The sequence below is a fragment of the Rhinoraja longicauda genome, chromosome 31 (assembly GCF_053455715.1).
Source record: "Rhinoraja longicauda isolate Sanriku21f chromosome 31, sRhiLon1.1, whole genome shotgun sequence".
NCBI classification, from domain to species: Eukaryota; Metazoa; Chordata; class Chondrichthyes; order Rajiformes; family Arhynchobatidae; genus Rhinoraja; species Rhinoraja longicauda.
This window is the reverse complement of record NC_135983.1, coordinates 15,658,904-15,678,863: the sequence shown is the minus strand read 5'-3', so window position 1 is coordinate 15,678,863 and position 19,960 is coordinate 15,658,904. Positions and strand designations below refer to the sequence as shown.

Sequence of the window (19,960 nt, the reverse complement as noted above, 5' to 3'; positions counted from 1 at the left end):
TAATCAGAACAGCAGTATGAGACATGTAATGTAAATTTCAAAGGGCAATTGAGTCGTCAGTTTCACATCTGTCTGAATAGTCTTTTGATATTCAATAGTCAGTAGAATAAAGCTCGGATCTTGTTATACATCTTGTGTATCGACACAGTACGCTTTCCTTCATGGTTTTAATAACTTAGAGTGAGGCAGGGGGTAAGTGTGCTTAATTGCCCTATGTACCTGCTACAGAACAATGACATTCTTATTTACTGCAGTTTACAAACCCTTTAACGCAATAACGCACAGATAAATGTACAATAATCAATTACACGATATTAATTAATAACCATAATACCAGGTAACCATAATAGAGCAAAACCAAAGCCCATAGTGTGTGCAAATAAATGTACAATAATCAATAATGCTATATTAATTAATAACCATAATACTAGGAAATCATAATAGAACAAAACCAAGGCCCATATAGTGCAACCAAAGACACAGTCTATAAAAGATCATAGTTGCTGAGGTTAGTGTTCGAGACCCCTGCTGGGAAGGTGGTGTTCTTAAATCTGATGGACATGAGTTTCAAGATGAGATGGAGCCAGATTTACTTTTCTCTTGGGGTGGGCCTCCTCATAGGTGATACGAAGAAACAAGAGGAACGGGGGGGAAAAAAGTGTCAAGTCTCGTGCATCCAGTGCCTCTGCATTCTTCAGCCTGTTAATGAAACTAATAGTTTGGAAGAGGCTAAGGTTGCACAGAGGAGACGTGACAGCAAGATTAGGAAACACCTGCTGATCTCCTTTCATTAACTCAATTTGCGCTGTTTTACAGTGCATTATTTCACTCTACCAAATGTTGGAAAAAATCGGAACCAGTGCTTCTGTAATAATGCAGAAGTTTTAAATAGTTTAATTCATTTTTTGTTAATGGACGCATTCTATTTTGAAAATGCTTGGTATTTTTTCCGCACTGGCTTAGGATGCCTAAAATTAACCGCTGTTATTTTTGTGTGACCAAGTAAAGCTAGTCGGTGAATGCTATTTTTGCTGTTCTTGTCACTCACTGTCTGAGAGTTTGCCATTCTTTAAAGGAATGGCATTAATTTTTTATTTAATCCTTTCCGGTTGAAGCAGTGGAGAAGTATATTTAGGGTCTGCAGTGTGATGTGTGAGGAAAGAGACACGCTAATTTTCCCCAATAAACTCTCCACTTGTTTTGGTCCCCCCAACAGTATTAAGGTTTTCTTTTTGCGTTCAAGATGTCTACTGTTTCCACCCGCTTACAATTCAGAGGTGCGGGGTTTATATTAACATATTTTTCAGTCTTGAGCACTTGGGGCGCATGATGTAAATAAACTCTGACTGGATCACCAGTGCTTTCTGCATTTTCACATCCACTCCCTACACACTAGAGGCAATTTACAGAGGCCAATAAACCTACAAACCCACACGTCTTTTGGGATCTGGGAGGAAACAGGAGCACCCGGAGGAAACCCACACACAGGGAGAACCAACAAACTCCGCACAGACAGCACCTGAGGTTGAGATCGAACCTGGGTCTCTGGCGCCGTGAGATCAGCTGTGTCACCCCTGAGTTTATACAGCAACTTCAGGGAATAACACGTGCATCTGCACGCACATATGTGACATACACACATGAGCGTGCACGCGCAAAGTGGATTATTTTGGGGCATTTTTTATTAAAACCATTTTCTCATAAACATTAAAATATGTGGTAGCCAGGTCATTGAAGCAAAGACATGTAAAGTATTTTTTATTGAAAATGTGGTTTAAGTAATAAATTAAAGCTCTAGGAAAGATGTCCTTAAGTTGGAAATTGGACAAGGTGAGTTGAAGGCCCTGTTTCTGCACTGTAGAGTTTTATGACTCTATGACTTTAAATTAGAGCAGTTCTAAATTATGACTTTAAATTCAAACTTTAAATTAAATTCAGGCGACCAGGCTAAGTAATATGGGTTTGAGAAAGTGAAACACGCTGAATGGGGAAAGTGATTTTTTTTTTTCAATCACTGGCCTCTGATATAAACTGTGACCTAAGGTGTAAATCTACTTGTGATACTGACATATCTAATCTTGGCTTGGACAGGGCTCGGGACCAGAAGACTTCAGTCATTTGCCACCAGAGCAACGGAGAAAGAAACTTCAACAGAAAATTGATGAAATCAACAAAGAAATCCAGAAGGAGTCTGATGAAAGGTAGAAGAGTGTTCATTATTCTCTTTGGTTTTTGTCACCACCGTGAATTCACGACAGTGCTGTACAAAGCATTTTAAGCAATAGTATTACTGAGTATTTTTGCAACGGCATCTTTCATAGTAATCACTGCTAATTATCTGTTGACGGGTGGACGTTCGACATCTTTGATTGCACTGCTGAAATGATTAATGTTTTAATGTGGGCGTGGCTGTCAAGACCGGTTTTTGTTGCCTATCGCTAATTGTTCTGCTGAGAATGGCGATGAGTCAGTGCCATGAACAGCCCTTGTGACGGGTAGGAGTCTACGATGCTGAGAGCAATATTGAAGGAATAGTGATTTATTTCCAAGTCAAGACTGTGTGTCACTTTAGGAGACTGATCATCCAATCAGACCGCTTCTCTGTCCTTGATTCAAGCTTGTTGACTGTGGAAACTTGTCTGGTTTGTCTCAGTGGATATCTGTTGTGCAATTTGGAGCCATAAATGCGCCATGGGTAGAGGGATTTGTTGCTCAGTGTAGTGGGGGAGGTGCCAATAAAGCAAGCTGTTTTGTCCTGAATGGTATCCAACTACATTCATCTGGGCAAGTGTTGAGTATTTCAACACACCACTGATGTGCCTTGTAAACTGGGGGAATTTTTTTGGAAATCGTGAGGTGAGTCACTGTAGGTTTATTATTATTGTCACATGTATTGAGGCACAGTGAAAAGCTTTGTTTTGCATGCTATCTGAATAGATCAGATATACATAGAATCATTTCAAACTCAAGCACATAAGGTGGATCAAAGGGGAAGATACAGAGTTCAGAATATAGTTCTCAGCATTGTGGCGCGTTGTGGTGCATCATTTTCTTAGGCACATGATACTGGGTCACTGATGTGCAGGCAGACATGGTGGCTGACACAGTTGAGTCTTTAGTCCGTGATTACTCCCAGGGTATTGACAGTGGCCGAGTATTGTGATGTCATTGCGGATAAATACCCTGTATGACCGGTCAAACTCTTTCCAGTTGCACAGTGCTACCTAAACGTCAAGCCATGCAGCACAGGAACGGGCACTTTGGCCCACAGTACTTATGCCGAACATGATCCAAGTTAAACTGATCGGAACATGATCCAGGCCCCTTCATCACATCCTCAAAAAAAACTCAATCAAGTTAGTACAACATGACCTGCTGCATACAAAGACGTGCTGCCCATCCCCACTTAGCCCATTTTCTTCGAAATGGGAGTAAATTGATCTCAAAGAATTTCCTCTAATAGTTTCCCGACCACTGATGTGAGGCTCACCAGCTTATAGTTCCTTCTTTCTCTTAAACAAAGGAAGAACATTGGCCACTTTCCAGTCCTCTGGGACCTCCCCTGTGGCTCGAGAAGAAACAAAGAACCTCGTCAAGGCGACTGCAATCTCCTCTCTTGCCTTCTTGAATAACATGGGATAGGTCCATCAGGCCCTGGGGACTGGATAGATCCCATCAGGCCCTGGTGACTTATCCACCTTCTTCAAGAGCTTCTGCACCACCGCCTACTCGATCTCAAACTGCCCTAACATATTTGTATTTCCCACACTGATCTCGCTGTCCTCCTAGTCTTTCTCGTCGATGAATACAGATGCAAAGTATTTGTTTAGCACCTCATCAACATCCTCCGACTCGAAGCAAGTACTCTCCTTTATCCTTGAGTGGTCCTACCTTCTCCCTGGTCACCCTCTTGTTTGTAACATGTGTATAAAAAGCCTTGGAATTTGAGTCCAGTATGGTCCCTCCTCGAGTCGAACCATCCGCCTACTGTTTAAGGAAACCTCCTAACAAATTCTGTCCCGTCTAATCCTCTTGCACTGTGTAAGTCCCAGTCAATACTGGGGAAGTTAAAGTCACCCACTACAACAACCCTATGGTTCTTGTATCCTTCCGTAATCCGTCTACATATCTGATCCTCTATTTCCCACTGGTTATTGAATGGCCTGTATTCCATTCAAGTGCTTGCTCCTTTCTTATTTTTGAGCTCAACCCATAATGTCTCAGTAGATGTGCCCTCCAGTATGTCCTCTCTGAGAACCGCCATGACATCTCCCTGATTAGTAAAACAACCCCTCCACCTCTTTTACCTCCCGCTCTGTCACGTCTGAAACATCGAAACCCTGGCACGTTGAGCTGCCAGCTGTGTCCCTCGCACAGGCAGGTTTCCGTAATGGCCGCAATATCATGATTCCAATCACTGATCCAGCTTTCAGTAAAGTTCGTCAGCTTTACCCACAGTACTCCTTGCATTGAAGTAAACACACTTCAGCTGTTCATTATCCCCATATTCATGAACCACTCCCTGCTTCTCCTTCCTTTGAGATTGAATTGTCATGACCTCCACTTTCTCAACAGCCCTTCCATTTGTTGACCTGCTGCTCTGGTTCTCTCCAACTTGCGAGTCCACTTTAAACCCTCCCGAGAGCAGTTCAGAAACAGAACAAGAGGACACTAGCACACAAATCTGCCGAGTGTTTTATTTGTAAAATTAATACTCTTTTCATGTTTTATTTTACTCAGAGGGTGACTGGAATGTGCTGCCTGGGGTGATCGTTGGGGTAGAATAGTGGCATGTAAGAGACTTTTGGATAGGTGGAGGGATATGGATTATGTGCAGGTAGATAAGAGTTGGTTTTGGCATCATGTTCAGCACATGCAGTGTGGGCCTGTTCCTGAGCTGAAAATATACACAAAATGCTGGAGTAACTCAGCGGGACTAACAGCATCTCTGGAGAGAAGAAATGGGTGACGTTTTTGGTCGAGACCCTTCTTCAGACTGAGAGTCAGGGGACAGGGTGTCTAAAGATATGGAGGGGTAAGGTGTGAAAATGAAAGATCAAAGCAGACGATGATAAGGAAATTTAGAATGGTTCATTGTTAGTTGAGGGGAAAGTGACAAGTAGACATACAATCAGTAAATCTAATCAGAAGGACAGTGAAATTAGTTGGAGAACTTGGGTGAGGGAGGGATGGTGAGAGAGGGAATTCAAACATTACTTGAAGTTGGAGTAATCAAAATTCACACTGCTGGGTTGTAAGCTCCCCAAGCGAAATATAATGTGCTGTTCCTCCAATTTGTGTTGGGCCTCACTGTGACAGCGGAGGAGGCCCAGGACAGAAAGGTCAGTGTGGGAATGGGAGGGGGAGTTAAAGTGTTTAGTAACCGGGATACCCTTATCACCAGCATCTGCAGTTCCTTCCTATGCACAGTTCCTGCGCTGTACTGTTCAATTTTAATAAGAGGACAACCAGTAGACTGCAATGTATTGGTACACTAATTGTATTTATTTTTACTTCGTAGAGATGGCTTGACAAAGATGAAAGATGTCTACGTTAAGAACCCTCAGATGGGTGACCCCAGCAGTGTGGCTCCCAGGCTCGCAGAAATCGGACAGACGATCGAGAAATTACGACAAGAGAGTCAGAAATTTGAGGTAACGTTTGACTCAAAGTCAAATTCTCTTACTCCCACCTCCCCACAGTATGCAGTTGCCATTCAAGCTAGCCCTATCTCTTCCATCCTACTGATTCATTAATGATGTAGCACTCAGTATATCTTAACATGGCAACATGACGATTAAACAGAGAAACAAAGAAAATAGGTGCAGGAGTAGGCCATTCAGCCCTTCGAGCCAGCACCGCCATTCAATATGATCATGGCTGATCATCCAGAATCAGTAACCCTTCCTGCTTTCTCCCCGTATCCATTGATTCCGTTAGCCCTAAGAGCTAAATCTAACTCTCTCTTGATTAATAATCTGACCAAATTTTGAGAGCTGGTTTTCCATCTACCTGTGCAAGTGTTCCTTCTATGTGTAATCCATGCTAAACCAAGTTGCAATATTGGGCTAGTCCCATTTGCCTACATTTGGCCCATAGCCCTCTAAACCCTTCCTATCCATATATCTGTCAAATGTCTTTTAAAAGTCATAATTGCCCTCTCACCTTCAGCTTTTGCCCTCAGTTTTCGAATCTTCTACCCTGGAGGGAAAAAAAACTGGCATAATATTGGCTAACCTTAACAATTCTTTTCAATTACAGTGGGCCAAATAGCCACCACCTATGTTATTTAATATCACGATTTAAATAATTTAAACATTATCTTCATCAATAATGTCATGCATGCCTTAGTCAAATTATCTGGCCCAGATAGAGTTTGCAAAAGCCAACCTTTTCATGCTAAAGTGATGTGCTCTTTAGTCCAGCCACTGGCACAGTACATTGAAGCTTGTGGGTGCTTTAATAAACGTTCAACATGGTAATCCTTTGATTTAAAACTTTGAGTTGTAGAACACAATAGAAAAGGTGAAATAATTATTTGACGAAGGCATGCATGATTTTGTTTTCTAGTTTCTCCCCATCTGATTAATTAATATAACCATACAACAACTACAGCACGGAAACAGGCCCGTTCGGCCCTACCAGTCCACGCCGACCACTCTCTCCGACCTAGTCTCATCTACCTGCTCTCAGACCATAACCCTCCAATCCCCTCTCATCCATATACGTATCCAATTTACTCTTAAATAATAAAATCGAGCCTGCCTCCACCACTTCCACCGGAAGCCCATTCCATACAGCCACCACCCTCTGAGTAAAGAAGTTACCCCTCATGTTACCCCTAAACTTTTGTCCCTCAATTCTGAAGTTATGTCCCCTTGTTGGAATCTTCCCCACTCTCAAGGGGAAAAGCCTACCCACGTCAACTCTGTCCGTCCCTCTTAAAATTTTAAAAACCTCTATCAAGTCCCCCCTCAACCTTCTACGCTCCAAAGAATAAAGACCCAACCTGTTCAACCTCTCTCTGTAGCTTAAGTGCTGAAACCCAGGCAACATTCTAGTAAATCTCCTCTGTACCCTCTCCATTTTGTCGACATCCTTCCTATAATTTGGCGACCAGAACTGCACACCATACTCCAGATTCGGCCTCACCAATGCCCTGTACAATTTTAACATTACATCCCAACTTCTATATTGGATGCTCTGATTTATAAAGGCAAGCATACCAAACGCCTTCTTCACCACCCTATCCACATGAGATTCCACCTTCAGGGAACAATGCACAGTTATTCCCAGATCCCTCTGTTCCACTGCATTGCTCAATTCCCTACCATTTACCCTGTACGTCCTATTTTGATTTGTCCTACCAAAATGCAGCACCTCATTATTCAGTTCAAGTAGCCAATACTTTTGGATGATTCGTAGGATGGTTCACAGTCATTCACTGTGCAGTGCTCTGCAGATGTACGTACAGCAATATTCTTCAAGAAGACATCTTTGTTGATTTCTTAGCTTGGGGTACTGAGACCAACTGCAGTTAAGAGTGTTTAATTGAAATATGTACAACAAAAAAATGAAATGTTTACATGTTGCAGCTGAACAAGCCTGTAAATGCAACAACACTGATGATATATAAAAGGAAACAATAAATGTATTCATTGTAATACTTGGTAACCAGTCAATAATAGAGCAAAACAGGAGCATGTGGTGCAACTAGAGACACTACACAGGAGATTATAGTTGCTGAAGACAGAGCAACACAAGGAACTGCAGGTGCTGGAATCTTGCAGAACAAAGTGCTGGAGTAACTTAGTGGGTCAGGCCGCATTTTTGGAGGACATGAGTGCCAAGGTTACTGTAGTTTAGTGTTGAAGAGCCTAATAGTTGCTGTGAAGAAGCTGTTCTTGAATTTTGAGTCATGGTTTTCAGTCTCTTGCACCTTCTTCTCAATGGCAGTAGTGAGATGAGAACGTAACCAGGGTATTAGCTGTGGTTTTGAGGCAGTGCCACGTAGAGATCCCTTCAATGGTGGGGAGTCAGTACCTCTGATGGACTGGGTGGTGTCTGCCACTCTCTGCAGTCTCCTTACAACTATGACTCCGATTAGCTGCTGCTGCACAACCAGGAATGGAATTTGAAATCTCACACGTCTGCATGTCACAATGCCCAACCTACAGGCAGGCCGCAGGCATTTCTGTGGACTCATTAGTGATAGTGACACATCTTTGCTCAGGATTGAAATTAACATTTAGACCCTAAGAGAAATACCATGACTGCTTTAGAATTAAACAAAAAGTGTTGAATATCAGGAAGCATTTATTTTTCCCAAAAGAGGAATGTTTATTTTAATCAAGATTTGAGGCCTGCAAGTATACAAATTGTGTTGTAAGCACTAAGGCTTTGATAACAATTTTGATTAAATGAAAGACAACAAACATTTTAATCCCTTGACTCCTAAGTGGTTGGATAATTAGTTTACGTGAGGACACTGAACCGTGACTACATCCAATTTACTATGTTCATTACTGCTGAACTCATCAGAAAATAAACCACATAATGAATAGACTGTCATATTGTCAGTATGATAAGCCAAAGTAAACAAATATTTACAGTTCTTTTTCTGCAGAGTTAAAATGGCCAGTGAAATTTTAGTGATGTTTCTCAGAGACTGAGGCGGATATTTCTTGCAACTGATACCAACGTATCACTAAGTGACAGGAACCAGGCGGCCATTGATCTAATCCTATTTCTGTGCTAATTTAGCTGGTCTTGGCCAAAGCAGTACATTGGATATTACAGGTGATTCGACACAAGAGTAAGTGCATGTCCATTTTGTTTGAGAACAGGTGTGGGTTTATCTGTTACACGCTCTAAAGTCAAAATACCTGTGGATGCTAACTGTTGGATAAATGTTTACAGTAAGATGGAAATGCGAGGTGCATGAAGGAGAGTTGATCTCTGGCTTATGCCATTATCCAGCATTATTATGCCCTCTGGTGACTACAAACCGCAATCAAGATGCTCAAGTGTGAAATTAAAAGAACATAAAACATTTGAACTTCAGCTTTCTCAGTCATTCATCAAGATCTTCCTTCACCTCTCCTCCCCAGCCAGAGGACACATCTTTCTTGCATTTAACTGGAAAACAGTCATTTAGCATGGAAACAGGCTTTTCAGTATATTTCATCCAGGCCGACCAAAACATTCCATCTAAACTAGTCCCATTTGCCCGCGTTTGACTTGTATATCCTGCTAAACCCTTCCTATCCATGTACCTGCCCAAATGGTTTTCAAATGTTTTTATCATATCTTCCACAACTATTTCCTCTGGCTGCCCATTCTATATATTCATTAACCTCTGGGTGAAAAGGTTGTCTCTCAGGATCCTATTAAATCTTTCCCCACTGTCTGACTAGACCGATGCCTACGCCCTCTAAACCTATGCCCTCTAGTTCTTGACTTACACTACCCTGGGAAAAAGACTGTGGACATTCATTATATCTATTCACCTCCTGATTTTAAACACCTCTATGAGATTACCCTCAGTCTCGTGGGCTCCAAGGAATAAAGCCTTAGCCTGCCCAACCTCTCTCTATAGCTCAGAACCTCGAGTCCTGGGGGCAACATCCTTATAAATCTTCTCTGCACCTGTTGCAGCTTAATGGCATCTGTCCTTTAGCAGGATGAACAAAACTGAACAGAATACTCCATGTGTGGCCTCACCATCGTCATCTACAACTGTAACATAACTTTCCAATGTCTGCAGATGCTGGTAACGTATGCCAAGAACACAGTGTTGGTGGAACTCAGCAAGTCAGTAAGCATCTGAGGAGTATATCTTCTTTCAGGCTCTTTTTTAGTCTGAAGAAGGGTTCCAACCTGAAACTTCACCTATCCATGCTCTCTGCAGATGCTGCCTGACCTACTGAGTTCTTCCGGCTCTGTGTTTTTACACCCAACTTCTGGACTCAGCGTGCCAAAGTGGTGATGTGTACTTCAGCGTCCATTTCTCATTTGTTTTCAGGCTTGGCTTGCTGAGGTGGAAGGTCGCTTACCGGCAAAGTCGGATCAAACTCGGCGGCAGAGTGAAATGTTCGAGTCGCAGAGCAGTGTCGTCAACAACTGTCCACAGGACAGAGAGAGGTACGGTACCATTACTGGTCACGGAGACTCACAGACTGAGCTGAATGTTGAGAAGTTGAAGATGACAGCAGGCATTGCTGTTCCCTTTTTGTACTGTGTGTGTTATTGGATCTGTGGTCACTTCACACAAGGATCAGACAGCACAGAGTTAATCTGATCTCTGCCTTCCTGGTTATGGCTGAATCGTAGAGGAGATGGGCGGATGATGTTTAGGGTCAGGACCCTTCTTCAGTGATTGTAGTGGGGGTTGGGGGGGGGAAGAAAAGTGGAAGAGAGGTGGGTGCAACAAAACCTGGCAAATGATAGGATAGAGGTAAAGGGGGGGGGGTGAATAGCTGATGGGTGGAGTTAGTGATAAAGGCGAGAGATGGAGACAAACGGCTGTTAAATAAGGAGTAAAATAGAAAGCCAGAGGGTGGGATGTGAGTGGAAGGGGACAATGAAGGGGTGGGGAGAAGAGGGGATGATGGTGGAAGATGTGGGTGCATAGAATGTTACTCCAATGATCCTGGTGACCTTAATTTGCCTCAGGAATGTCCAGTTTTGAGCTACTGACTCAACTCAAAATCTATCCCGCTTAACACAGTGGTACACAGTAATATTGAGAACATCTTTATTATGGAGACAGGACTGATCTTTCTGGGTGATTGAGATGGTCACCAATGAATTGATGCATATGGAACAGATGGACATGTGAAAATGAGGCCGTTTTTTTTCTCTCTCGCCATCTGCCACAGACGCAATCTTGCAGTGTGCCTGACAGACTGCAGCCAATGTGCATGACCATGCGGCAAAATCTGGGATTTGGAACTGACAGGACTTCTGTACAATGAACCGGCATGGACTTGGTTGGCCAAGTTGGCACTTTTTCTTTTGTAACATAGAGAAGTTTTTGTAACACAGCACAGAAGCAGGCCCTTCGGCACAACTTGTCCACGCTGACCGGGATGCCCCATCTCAGCTAGTCCCATTTGCCCACGTTTAAGACATTTCTAAGATTGCATGTGACTTGGCCGAGGGGTTTGTTATCCTCAGGTGCTTTTTCTAAGTTGTGTTTAAAGGTAACAGTGCCAATGTGTCATGTGTCGAAAGGGGAAAATGGAAGGTAGTGTGGAAAATATACGGTGATCACACCAATGATGTCACTGCACACAAATGACTAAAATTCTTCTCTCGGGGTGTTTGTGAATTTGTTGAATATTTATAAGATTTTCTTGCTCACCATTATAGCCATTATTATTATTATTATTATTTAATTATTATTATTATTATTATTATTATTATTATTATTATTATTATTATTATTATTATTTAATTATTATTATTTAATTATTATTATTTAATTATTATCATTATTATTGGCCATTGATTCTCGATTTTTCAACTGAATTTAAATTCCACAATATCATCTGGGCAATTTGAACCTATCTGTAGATTACCACTCCTTTCCCTTGAAATTATTTTGCAAAAATTCCCCATTTACTGAAACTCGTCATCGAGTTATCTATCTGTTTTTTAAAATAGACAAAATAGAGTAGAATGAATAAATTAGAATTCATGTTGGACCTGATGAATTAGATGGATATATTTTGACCAGCAGTTTATAAATTGTGAATTCCTGTGCCATTTTTCGAAATGTTTAAAAATTTAGATTAAATTGTTTCTTTAAGTCTTTCTGCTATTCCTGAGAACTTAATTTTTGATGTTGCTGTCAGATTAATTTTACAAGGCGCCATGAAGTCATTTCATTTAACAGAAGTTTATGTAACTGTAAATTCCCAACTCAATGCGCTGCAGTTGATGCAGAGAGTTAGTCAGGGGTGAGTCAAGCGTGTTTAATTGTCACATGTACCGACAACCGAACAATGAAATTCTTACTTGCTGCAGCTTAACAGGCCCATAACCGTAATAAAACATAGTTAAATATATTATAATCAATAATACAATGAATTATTAACAGTAAAACTAGGTAACCATAATAGTGCAAAGCCAATGCCTGTAGTGGATCCAAAGACACAGTCCATAGAAGTGCAGCGTAGGTTCACGAGGTTAATTCCCAGAATGGCTGGACTGTCGTATGTTGAAAGACTGGAGCGACTGGGCTTGTATACAATGGAATTTAGAAGGATGAGAGGGAATCTTATTGAAACATATAAGATTATTAAGGGATTGGACACGCTGGAGGCAGGAAACATGTTCCCAATGTTGGGGGAGTCCAGAACCAGGGGCCACAGTTTAAGAACACCCAGAGAGTTGTGAATTTGTGGAATTCTCTGCCTCAGAGGGCAGTGGAGGCCAAATCACTGGATGGATTTAAGGGAGAGTTAGATAGAGCTCTAGGGGCTAGTGGAATCAAGGGATATGGAGAGAAGGCAGGCACGGGTTATTGATTGTGGATGATCAGCCATGATCACAATGAATGGCGGTGCTGGCTCGAAGGGCCGAATGGCCTCCTCCTGCACCTATTTTCTATGTTTCTAATAAGGGATAGGCCATTTAGAACAGAGATGAGGAAAAACTTTTTCACTCAGAGTTGTAAATCTGTGGAATTCTCTGCCTCAGAAGGCAGTGGAGGCCAATTCTCTGGATACTTTCAAGAGAGAGTTAGATAGAGCTCTTAATGATAGCGGAGTCAGGGGTTATTGGGAGAGGGCAGAAACGGGGTACTGATTGTGGATGATCAGCCATGATCACATTGAATTTGGGTGCTGTCTCGAAGGGCCGATTGGCCTACTCCTGCACCTATTGCCTATTGTCTATCATAGTTACTGCGGAGCGGGGAGCGGGGTTTTGGGGTTGTTAAAATAAGAATTGCATTTACTGGAAATTGAAATAAAGCACTAATTGGTCAATATGTAAAATCAATAAAAGATTGCTGTTTTTGGTGTCCCCATGCTGTTTTTGTTTAATCAAATAATATCTAAAAGTATTAATGAGTTTACTCTCAGTGTATCTCTTCTTGAAATGGAAACAATTGATGAAACAATCTTGCAATTTCTGCCATACGTCGAAGTATACTTTGTAACAAATGAACACAATTGAAAAGAATACAGTGAAGGAAATAGCTTTTCACTCTCTCTCAGTACGCGTGGCAATAATAAACAGATGCCAACTGCTCTTAACGTATTTTGAGTGTCAAACAAGAGTGCAATATAAACTTTAATATTTGCCGTTCAACGACGCCCAAAGTGGAATATTGATAATTTTTTACGTGAATTCGCAATTTCTGTATGTGCATAGTTTCAAATTATAAATTATGGGAAATTAATGAATTAAAGCTATCAGATCGACTCAATACCTTTTATCCAAAATTGCGACTGTCGGGTATTACATAATGTGTGCAGCTTTCAGCATGAGAGATTACTAGAGCCTGAGACGATCACCACATTTAACCAGTGGCCACTGGAAGAGCTGTAAGCCTGTGTCACTATAGACCAGGGAATGGGAAGTTTAATCAGATCCAAGTCCATCGGTGAATGCAATGGAAATGATGGGCAGAGTGGTCTTCTTCTCTGCTATAACTTGCCCTGTTTTTAGTTATCATAAATTGAGTCCAGGGTTTTGTTAATGGTTTCCAAAGTGATTTCTACTGGTTGTTAAGCTGCAGCTGCATATGATATTGCTTTACTACATGATTTCTATTGACTATTATGCTGCCATGGCCTCTGGATCTGCTGTGGTTTATTTGGGACATACTATTTCTATAGTTACTGTATTTCTTTCTTTCTTGAGCAGTCCTGATGGTAGCTATACCGAAGAACAAAGCCAAGACCCACAGTTAAAAGTTGCAGCCCAAAACGAGTTTGACGATGAGTTTGATGATGAAGAAGTGCTGACAACAATTGGAACATGCAAGGCCATGTATCCTTTTGAAGGTATAAAGACCATGGAGAAAATAAAGCAGCAAAAACCACACCTTCGAAATCCTGCAACACCGGCTGTATGTCCTTTAGAGAGATAAAGAGTATGTAGACACAAAATGCTGGAGTAACTCAGCGTGTCAGGCAGCATCTCAGGAGAGAAGGAAAGGGTGACGTTTAGGGTTGAGACCCTTCTTCAGATAAAGAGTATGTTGGCCGCCTTTGCAATAGGCTTTGAGTACAAGAGGAGAGATTTTGTGTTGCAATTGTACGGAAACCTGGTTCGAGCAATGGGATGTAATTCACAGGTTGATCTCTCCACCCATGGAAGGGGATGATTGGAACAAAGAGACTGGCTCGATTGTAGTGATGTATAGTATATCTGATCCCATTTGAATAACATGCAAAACAAAGCTTCTCACTGTACCCCGGTACACGTGACAGTAATAAACCTAAATCTAACCCTGACGAGGGGTAGCAGGATGAGGACGCATTCTTCTGTTTCTATGTTTTCAATCAGAAGACAGTTTCCCCCTACAAATAATCAGGAACAGTATTGGGGTTGAAGCTGCAAACAAGATGTGTCGCACTGTGCAGAGAAATTGACATCAGACCTTTTTGAGCCTCTTTTTTTAAGTGGGATATCAGGGGTTAATTGGAGATGAAGCAATAACTGTGGAGGAGACTCTCAAAGGAGCAAAACCAGCTAACCTGAAGCTTCTCTTGAAAACTGTATCCCTGTCCTAAGTGAGGATCCAAATTGTGGATTGAGAGAGTTTATATGTAGCAGGGTGAACCTTTTGCCCAGGGTGGAGATGTCAAAGATTAGAGGGCATAGCTTTAAGGTGAGAGGAGCAAAGTTTAAAGGAGATAGGTTCTTTTTTACTCAAAGGGTGGTGGGTGACTGGAACGTAGTGCTGCCAGGTGTGGTGGAGGCAGATACAACAGGGGCATTTAAGCTTTCAGGTAGGCACATGGATATCCAGGGAATGGAAGGATATGGATCATGTGCAGGCAGAGGAAGTTACTGTAGCTCAACATCATGTTTAGCACGGACATTGTGGGCCAAAGGGCCAGTTTCTGTGCTGTACTGGTCTATGCAATGAACACAATGTTTGTCTTTCCTAGTGCTATCTGTACTCATCGTCGCGTCTGGTGTAATCTGATTTGTGAATCTGCTTTCAATTCAGGTCAGAATGAAGGAACTATAACGATTACAGAGGGAGAGATGCTGAGTGTGATAGAGGAAGATAAAGGAGATGGGTGGACAAGAGTTCGACGAAGCGAAGACGAGGAAGGATATGTTCCATCATCTTACGTGGAGGTCTATTTGAACAAAAGTGTTAAAGGTGCAATGACTTATATCTAGTTTTAAGTAAACTCTTGGTTAGACCGGACCTTTACACATACAAGTGATTGCAACAAAGTGCAATACACTGTCTGGTCATATCAATTCCTTATTTTGCACTATACTTACTGACCTTTGCATGTTACGAGAGAGCAGGTGGGGAGACCTCTCTCGTGCTGATTGGAGTTTGTGATCGGTGAGTTAGGTTCTGGTACATCCTGATGTCGACTTTAGTGTTCGGTGTTTTATGTTTGAAAATCAACATCCTTTGCCTCTGTCCATACAAACAATATGGTCTTCTTACAAACTAAAATCACTTCATGGTACATAGAACTTATTTATATTTCTATGGTACATAGAACTTATTTATATTTCTATGGTACATAGAATTTATATTTCATTTCACAAAATCTAATGCACAAAGTACTTGCTTCCATTGCTTTGATATGTATGCACATTTTTCTATATTATTAAATGGCTGCTTACTTTTATTTAAAGTACATAATGAGTTTCATGACCATAGGAATCTCTGCCCATATCCAGTTGATGCAGCTGCATTGTAGAGAAATCCTGTCCACAGTACAGGTCATTTTCAAGGTGATACATTTCTGCTATTTTGCTGACACCACGCAGTATTATGACAGTGAATGATTAAAAGTACTTTGTTGACTTTAAAACATTCTGGGATATCCTTAAAGATGCAATATAAAAGCATTTTTTCTTGTTCTCATTTTGTCTTTTTCTCTGTCTCGCGCTCCGACCTTGCTCTCAAGTTTTCTTTCTCGTGCGCTCTCTCTCTCTTTTTGTCTCTCTCTCCCCCACTGTCTCTCTGTCCCTGAGGAGAGAGAGACAAAGAGGGGGAGTGAGAGAGAGAGAGAGAGAGAGAGCGTGGTGTCGCTCTCTTTCTCTGTCTTTCTCCCTCTCCCTCTCCCTCTCCCCCTCCCCCTCCCCCTCCCCCTCCCCCTCCCCCTCCCCCTCTCCCTTCCATAGAAACATAGAAAATAGGTGCAGGAGTCGGCCCTTCGAGCCTGCACCACCATTCAATATGATCATGGCTGATCATCCAACTCAGTATCCCGTACCTGCCTTCTCTCCATACCCCCTGATCCCTTTAGCCACAAGGGCCACATCTAACTCCCTCTTAAATATAGCCAATGAACTGGCCTCAACTACCTTCTGTGGCAGAGAATTCCACAGATTCACCACTCTGTGTGAAAAAAAACTTTCTCATCTCGGTCCTAAAAGACTTCCCCCTTATCCTTAAACTGTGACCCCTTGTTCTGGACTTCCCCAACATCGGGAACAATCTTCCTGCATCTAGCCTGTCCAACCCCTTAAGAATTTTGTAAGTTTCTATAAGATCCCCCCTCAATCTTCTAAATTCCAGCGAGTACAAGCCGAGTCTATCCAGTCTTTCTTCATATGAAAGTCCTGCCATCCCAGGAATCAATCTGGTGAACCTTCTCTGTACTCCCTCTATGGCTCTCTCTCTCTCCTCTCTCTCTCGCTTTCTCCCTCTCCCTCTATCTTTCTCTTCAATGCTGAAAGAATTGTCTGAGTGGGTGCCAATTTGACAGATTAAGTCACTGAAGGGTTAATTGTTGTACAGAAACACCCATGTTACATATTTTATTTCTCCACAATGAACTGCATCCAGCATAAACCTCTGTATAAAGAATTTTGTAAGTAACCGAATGAATTGCATATCATTGTTTAACAATGCTATTTAATCTTTTAAATAATGGTCCATTCGCATTTCTGCTGGTACCTAATTACACAGTTTTTACATTTTTATAACTTTTGTTAATTTTTTGTTTAAAAAAAGAGAATTTTTTAAATATATATTATTTGCATGACTGCCTGGGCTGATCTAATTATAGCAGCATGTCCATTCGGTACACAAGATGTTTGTTGATTATTAGCTGTTCGCACCAGTTTTCATTTGTTTCATTGCTGTTGTTTCAATTTTCCACCTCTTCATCTGTTTGCTGTGTATCTATGAACAGAGAGATTGATTGATGTCGAGAAGACTGAGTGACGTATTTTGCATGCAATGCAGGGTAAAACTTCTCTGGGTACTTGGGCGAACGGTGCAGATACAGTACTTGCTGCATGTTCGCCTTTTGTAATTTAGTTCCATTGAAGTGACTGATGGAAACGCAACTGTACCTATCTAATTGCATTTAGCACAAGAAGCTGAGGTGGAATTCTCTCCCATGCACTTCACTGGTTCAAGTTGTCCTCTGTGTAAGTCAGTGTACAACACTTGCAAACTGTCAATTGCAGAAGCCCTTTATGTAGAAATTTCTGTAACATTGAACTGCAAATTCTTTCTACAACGAGAAATGTCTTCTTACATTCCATCAATTACCAGTATTTTTTTTTTTACATTACAATAGCTAGCTGTTTTATACAGCAATTTGATTCGTTACCTTAAGTGTTATAAGTCTGTTTTGGAAGGAAATGGCTCTGGACAAAAAAATAATTATAGTTCAAATATGATGCAAGAGAGCCTCAATGCAATGAAGGACATAAGATGATCTAAAAAAATGAACCATATATCAAAAGTGCACAGAGCCATGGACAAATTAGTATGAATATTGTCCCCTGAACACACTTCATTTTGCCAGTCGTGGTCTACAAATCTGCTGAACCTTTTCTTTATAGCAGAACAATACTCCGTCCAAGCAGCAATTAGTGCTCGGCCTCTCAGCGAGAATTCATCAGCAAATAACCTTTCTGAGATCTTAAAATAAAAATCCACATTATATTCCTACATGTTTGGAGAATCATCACCAAAGCAGAACTGAGCACCAACCATCAATCAGCTTGGTAACACTCTAGTGAGCTGTCCTTTGTTTTTTACCTTTATGGTGTCACTATTGGGAAAATATCCATTAAGCCAAACTGTACTTTGTGAATGCTAACTTTCAGGTTGCATTGTAGAGTTCTTTATGAGTAAATAATACTTGGTTTAATTTTGGAAACCAGTGTAATTTTACCTTGAGACCCAATCTCTGAATAGTCTCTGAGGTCCTGATAAAATTGTTAATATTATATAATTTTGTATATCTTCCTTTGGAAGCTGCCTGATCTTTACAATATTGTTATTCTTGCATACTTAAGCTTCTTTGTTGTAGATGTAGTGTTAGATATAGTAAATATAATTGTGTCAGCACACCCCAAGCCTAAGCGTCAAAGCTTATTGTTCAAAGTTTACTATTTATATCCAGGAAATCCTATTTTGAATCTACATGGTGGTATAATCACAGGGCCAGACTGGTTGTGATGTGTTTTTTTTTACAGTTTTGTTTGTACCTAGGGAGGTTGTTGGCGAAAGATTCCTGACAAATGCCACAACTTCACTTTCTATTCTTGCAGACGAGGTTCACTATTTTGATTTGGGTTTGTCCTGTGAGGCAATGGATTTTGTCTTTTGTAAGAATTAGAAGTAATCTTACAGATTTCTTAGCAGGCTTGAAATGTTGGGAGCTGTTTCTTGTGGCTGGAGAATGTAGAATCTGTTATCTTGTTCTTGGGATCAAAGATTGTCGTTTAAACCTATACCATCTGAAATCTTTCAGATTCTCTCCCCTAAATGGCTTAGTTTTCAAATATACCTAAATGTCCACCCATGTTATGTGTTTTCTAGGGAAAACATCTAATATAATAAATTTGAGTTATTCACAAAATGCTGGAGTAACTCAGCAGGTCGGGCAGCATCTCGGGAGAGAAGGAATGGGTGACGTTTCGGGTCGAGACCCTTCTTCAGACTGATGTCAGGGGGGCGGGACAAAGGAAGGATATAGGTGGAGACAGGAAGATAGAGTGAGATCTGGGAAGGAGGAGGGGAAGGGAGGGACAGAGGAGCTATCTAAAGTTGGAGAAGTCGACGTTCATACCAACTGGCTGCAAACTGCCCAGGCGAAATATGAGGTGCTGTTCCTCCAATTTCCGGTGGGCCTCACTATGGCACTGGAGGAGGCCCATGACAGAAAGGTCAGACTGGGAATGGGAGGGGGAGTTAAAGTGCTCGGCCACCGGGAGATCAGTTTTGTTAGTGCGGACCGAGCGCAGGTGTTCAGCGAAGCGATCGCCGAGCCAGCGCTTGGTTTCGCCGATGTAAATAAGTTGACATCTAGAGCAGCGGATGCAATAGATGAGGTTGGAGGAGGTGCAGGTGAACCTTTGTCTCACCTGGAAAGACTGTTTGGGTCCTTGGATGGAGTTGAGGGGGGAGGTAAAGGGACAGGTGTTGCATCTCGTGCGGTTGCAGGGGAAAGTGCCCGGGGTTGGGGTGGTTTGGGTAGGAAGGGACGAGTGGACCAGGGAGTTACGGAGGGAACGGTCTCTGCGGAACGCAGAGAGGGGAGGGGATGGGATTTATTTAGAATGTTTTCCATAATTATATGGGAAAATGCTGCATTTTTAATTTTTGCAACAATCCGAAGGTCAGAAAGTAAAAATTGCTTTTTATGGTACGTATACAGACAGCTCAACAGGAGAGACACTGCCCTTGGCTCCGGAGTCTAGAATTATAATTCACTGAAATGAGGATTGTCTTCTAAGCCAGGTGAATCTGTGGAATTCTCTATCTTGGAAGGCCATT

The 19,960-nt window shown here is 41.6% G+C and overlaps 1 protein-coding gene across 13 annotated transcripts in view; it reads left to right on the top strand.

The window, feature by feature from the left end:
* The window catches only part of fnbp1b (formin binding protein 1b), a 145,784-nt gene that overhangs the window by 117,724 nt on the left and 8,100 nt on the right, over positions 1–19,960 (top strand). For 12 of the 13 annotated variants that reach the window (XM_078426201.1, XM_078426198.1, XM_078426197.1 and 9 more), the window contains 5 exons: positions 2,092–2,201; positions 5,522–5,654; positions 10,025–10,143; positions 13,879–14,018; positions 15,194–15,372. In XM_078426201.1, coding sequence (XP_078282327.1) covers positions 2,092–2,201; positions 5,522–5,654; positions 10,025–10,143; positions 13,879–14,018; positions 15,194–15,372 — 681 coding nt within the window. Of the gene's footprint in view, positions 1–2,091; positions 2,202–5,521; positions 5,655–10,024; positions 10,144–13,878; positions 14,019–15,193; positions 15,373–19,960 lie in introns of those variants that run through there. The other variant, XM_078426189.1, reaches the window with a different exon arrangement.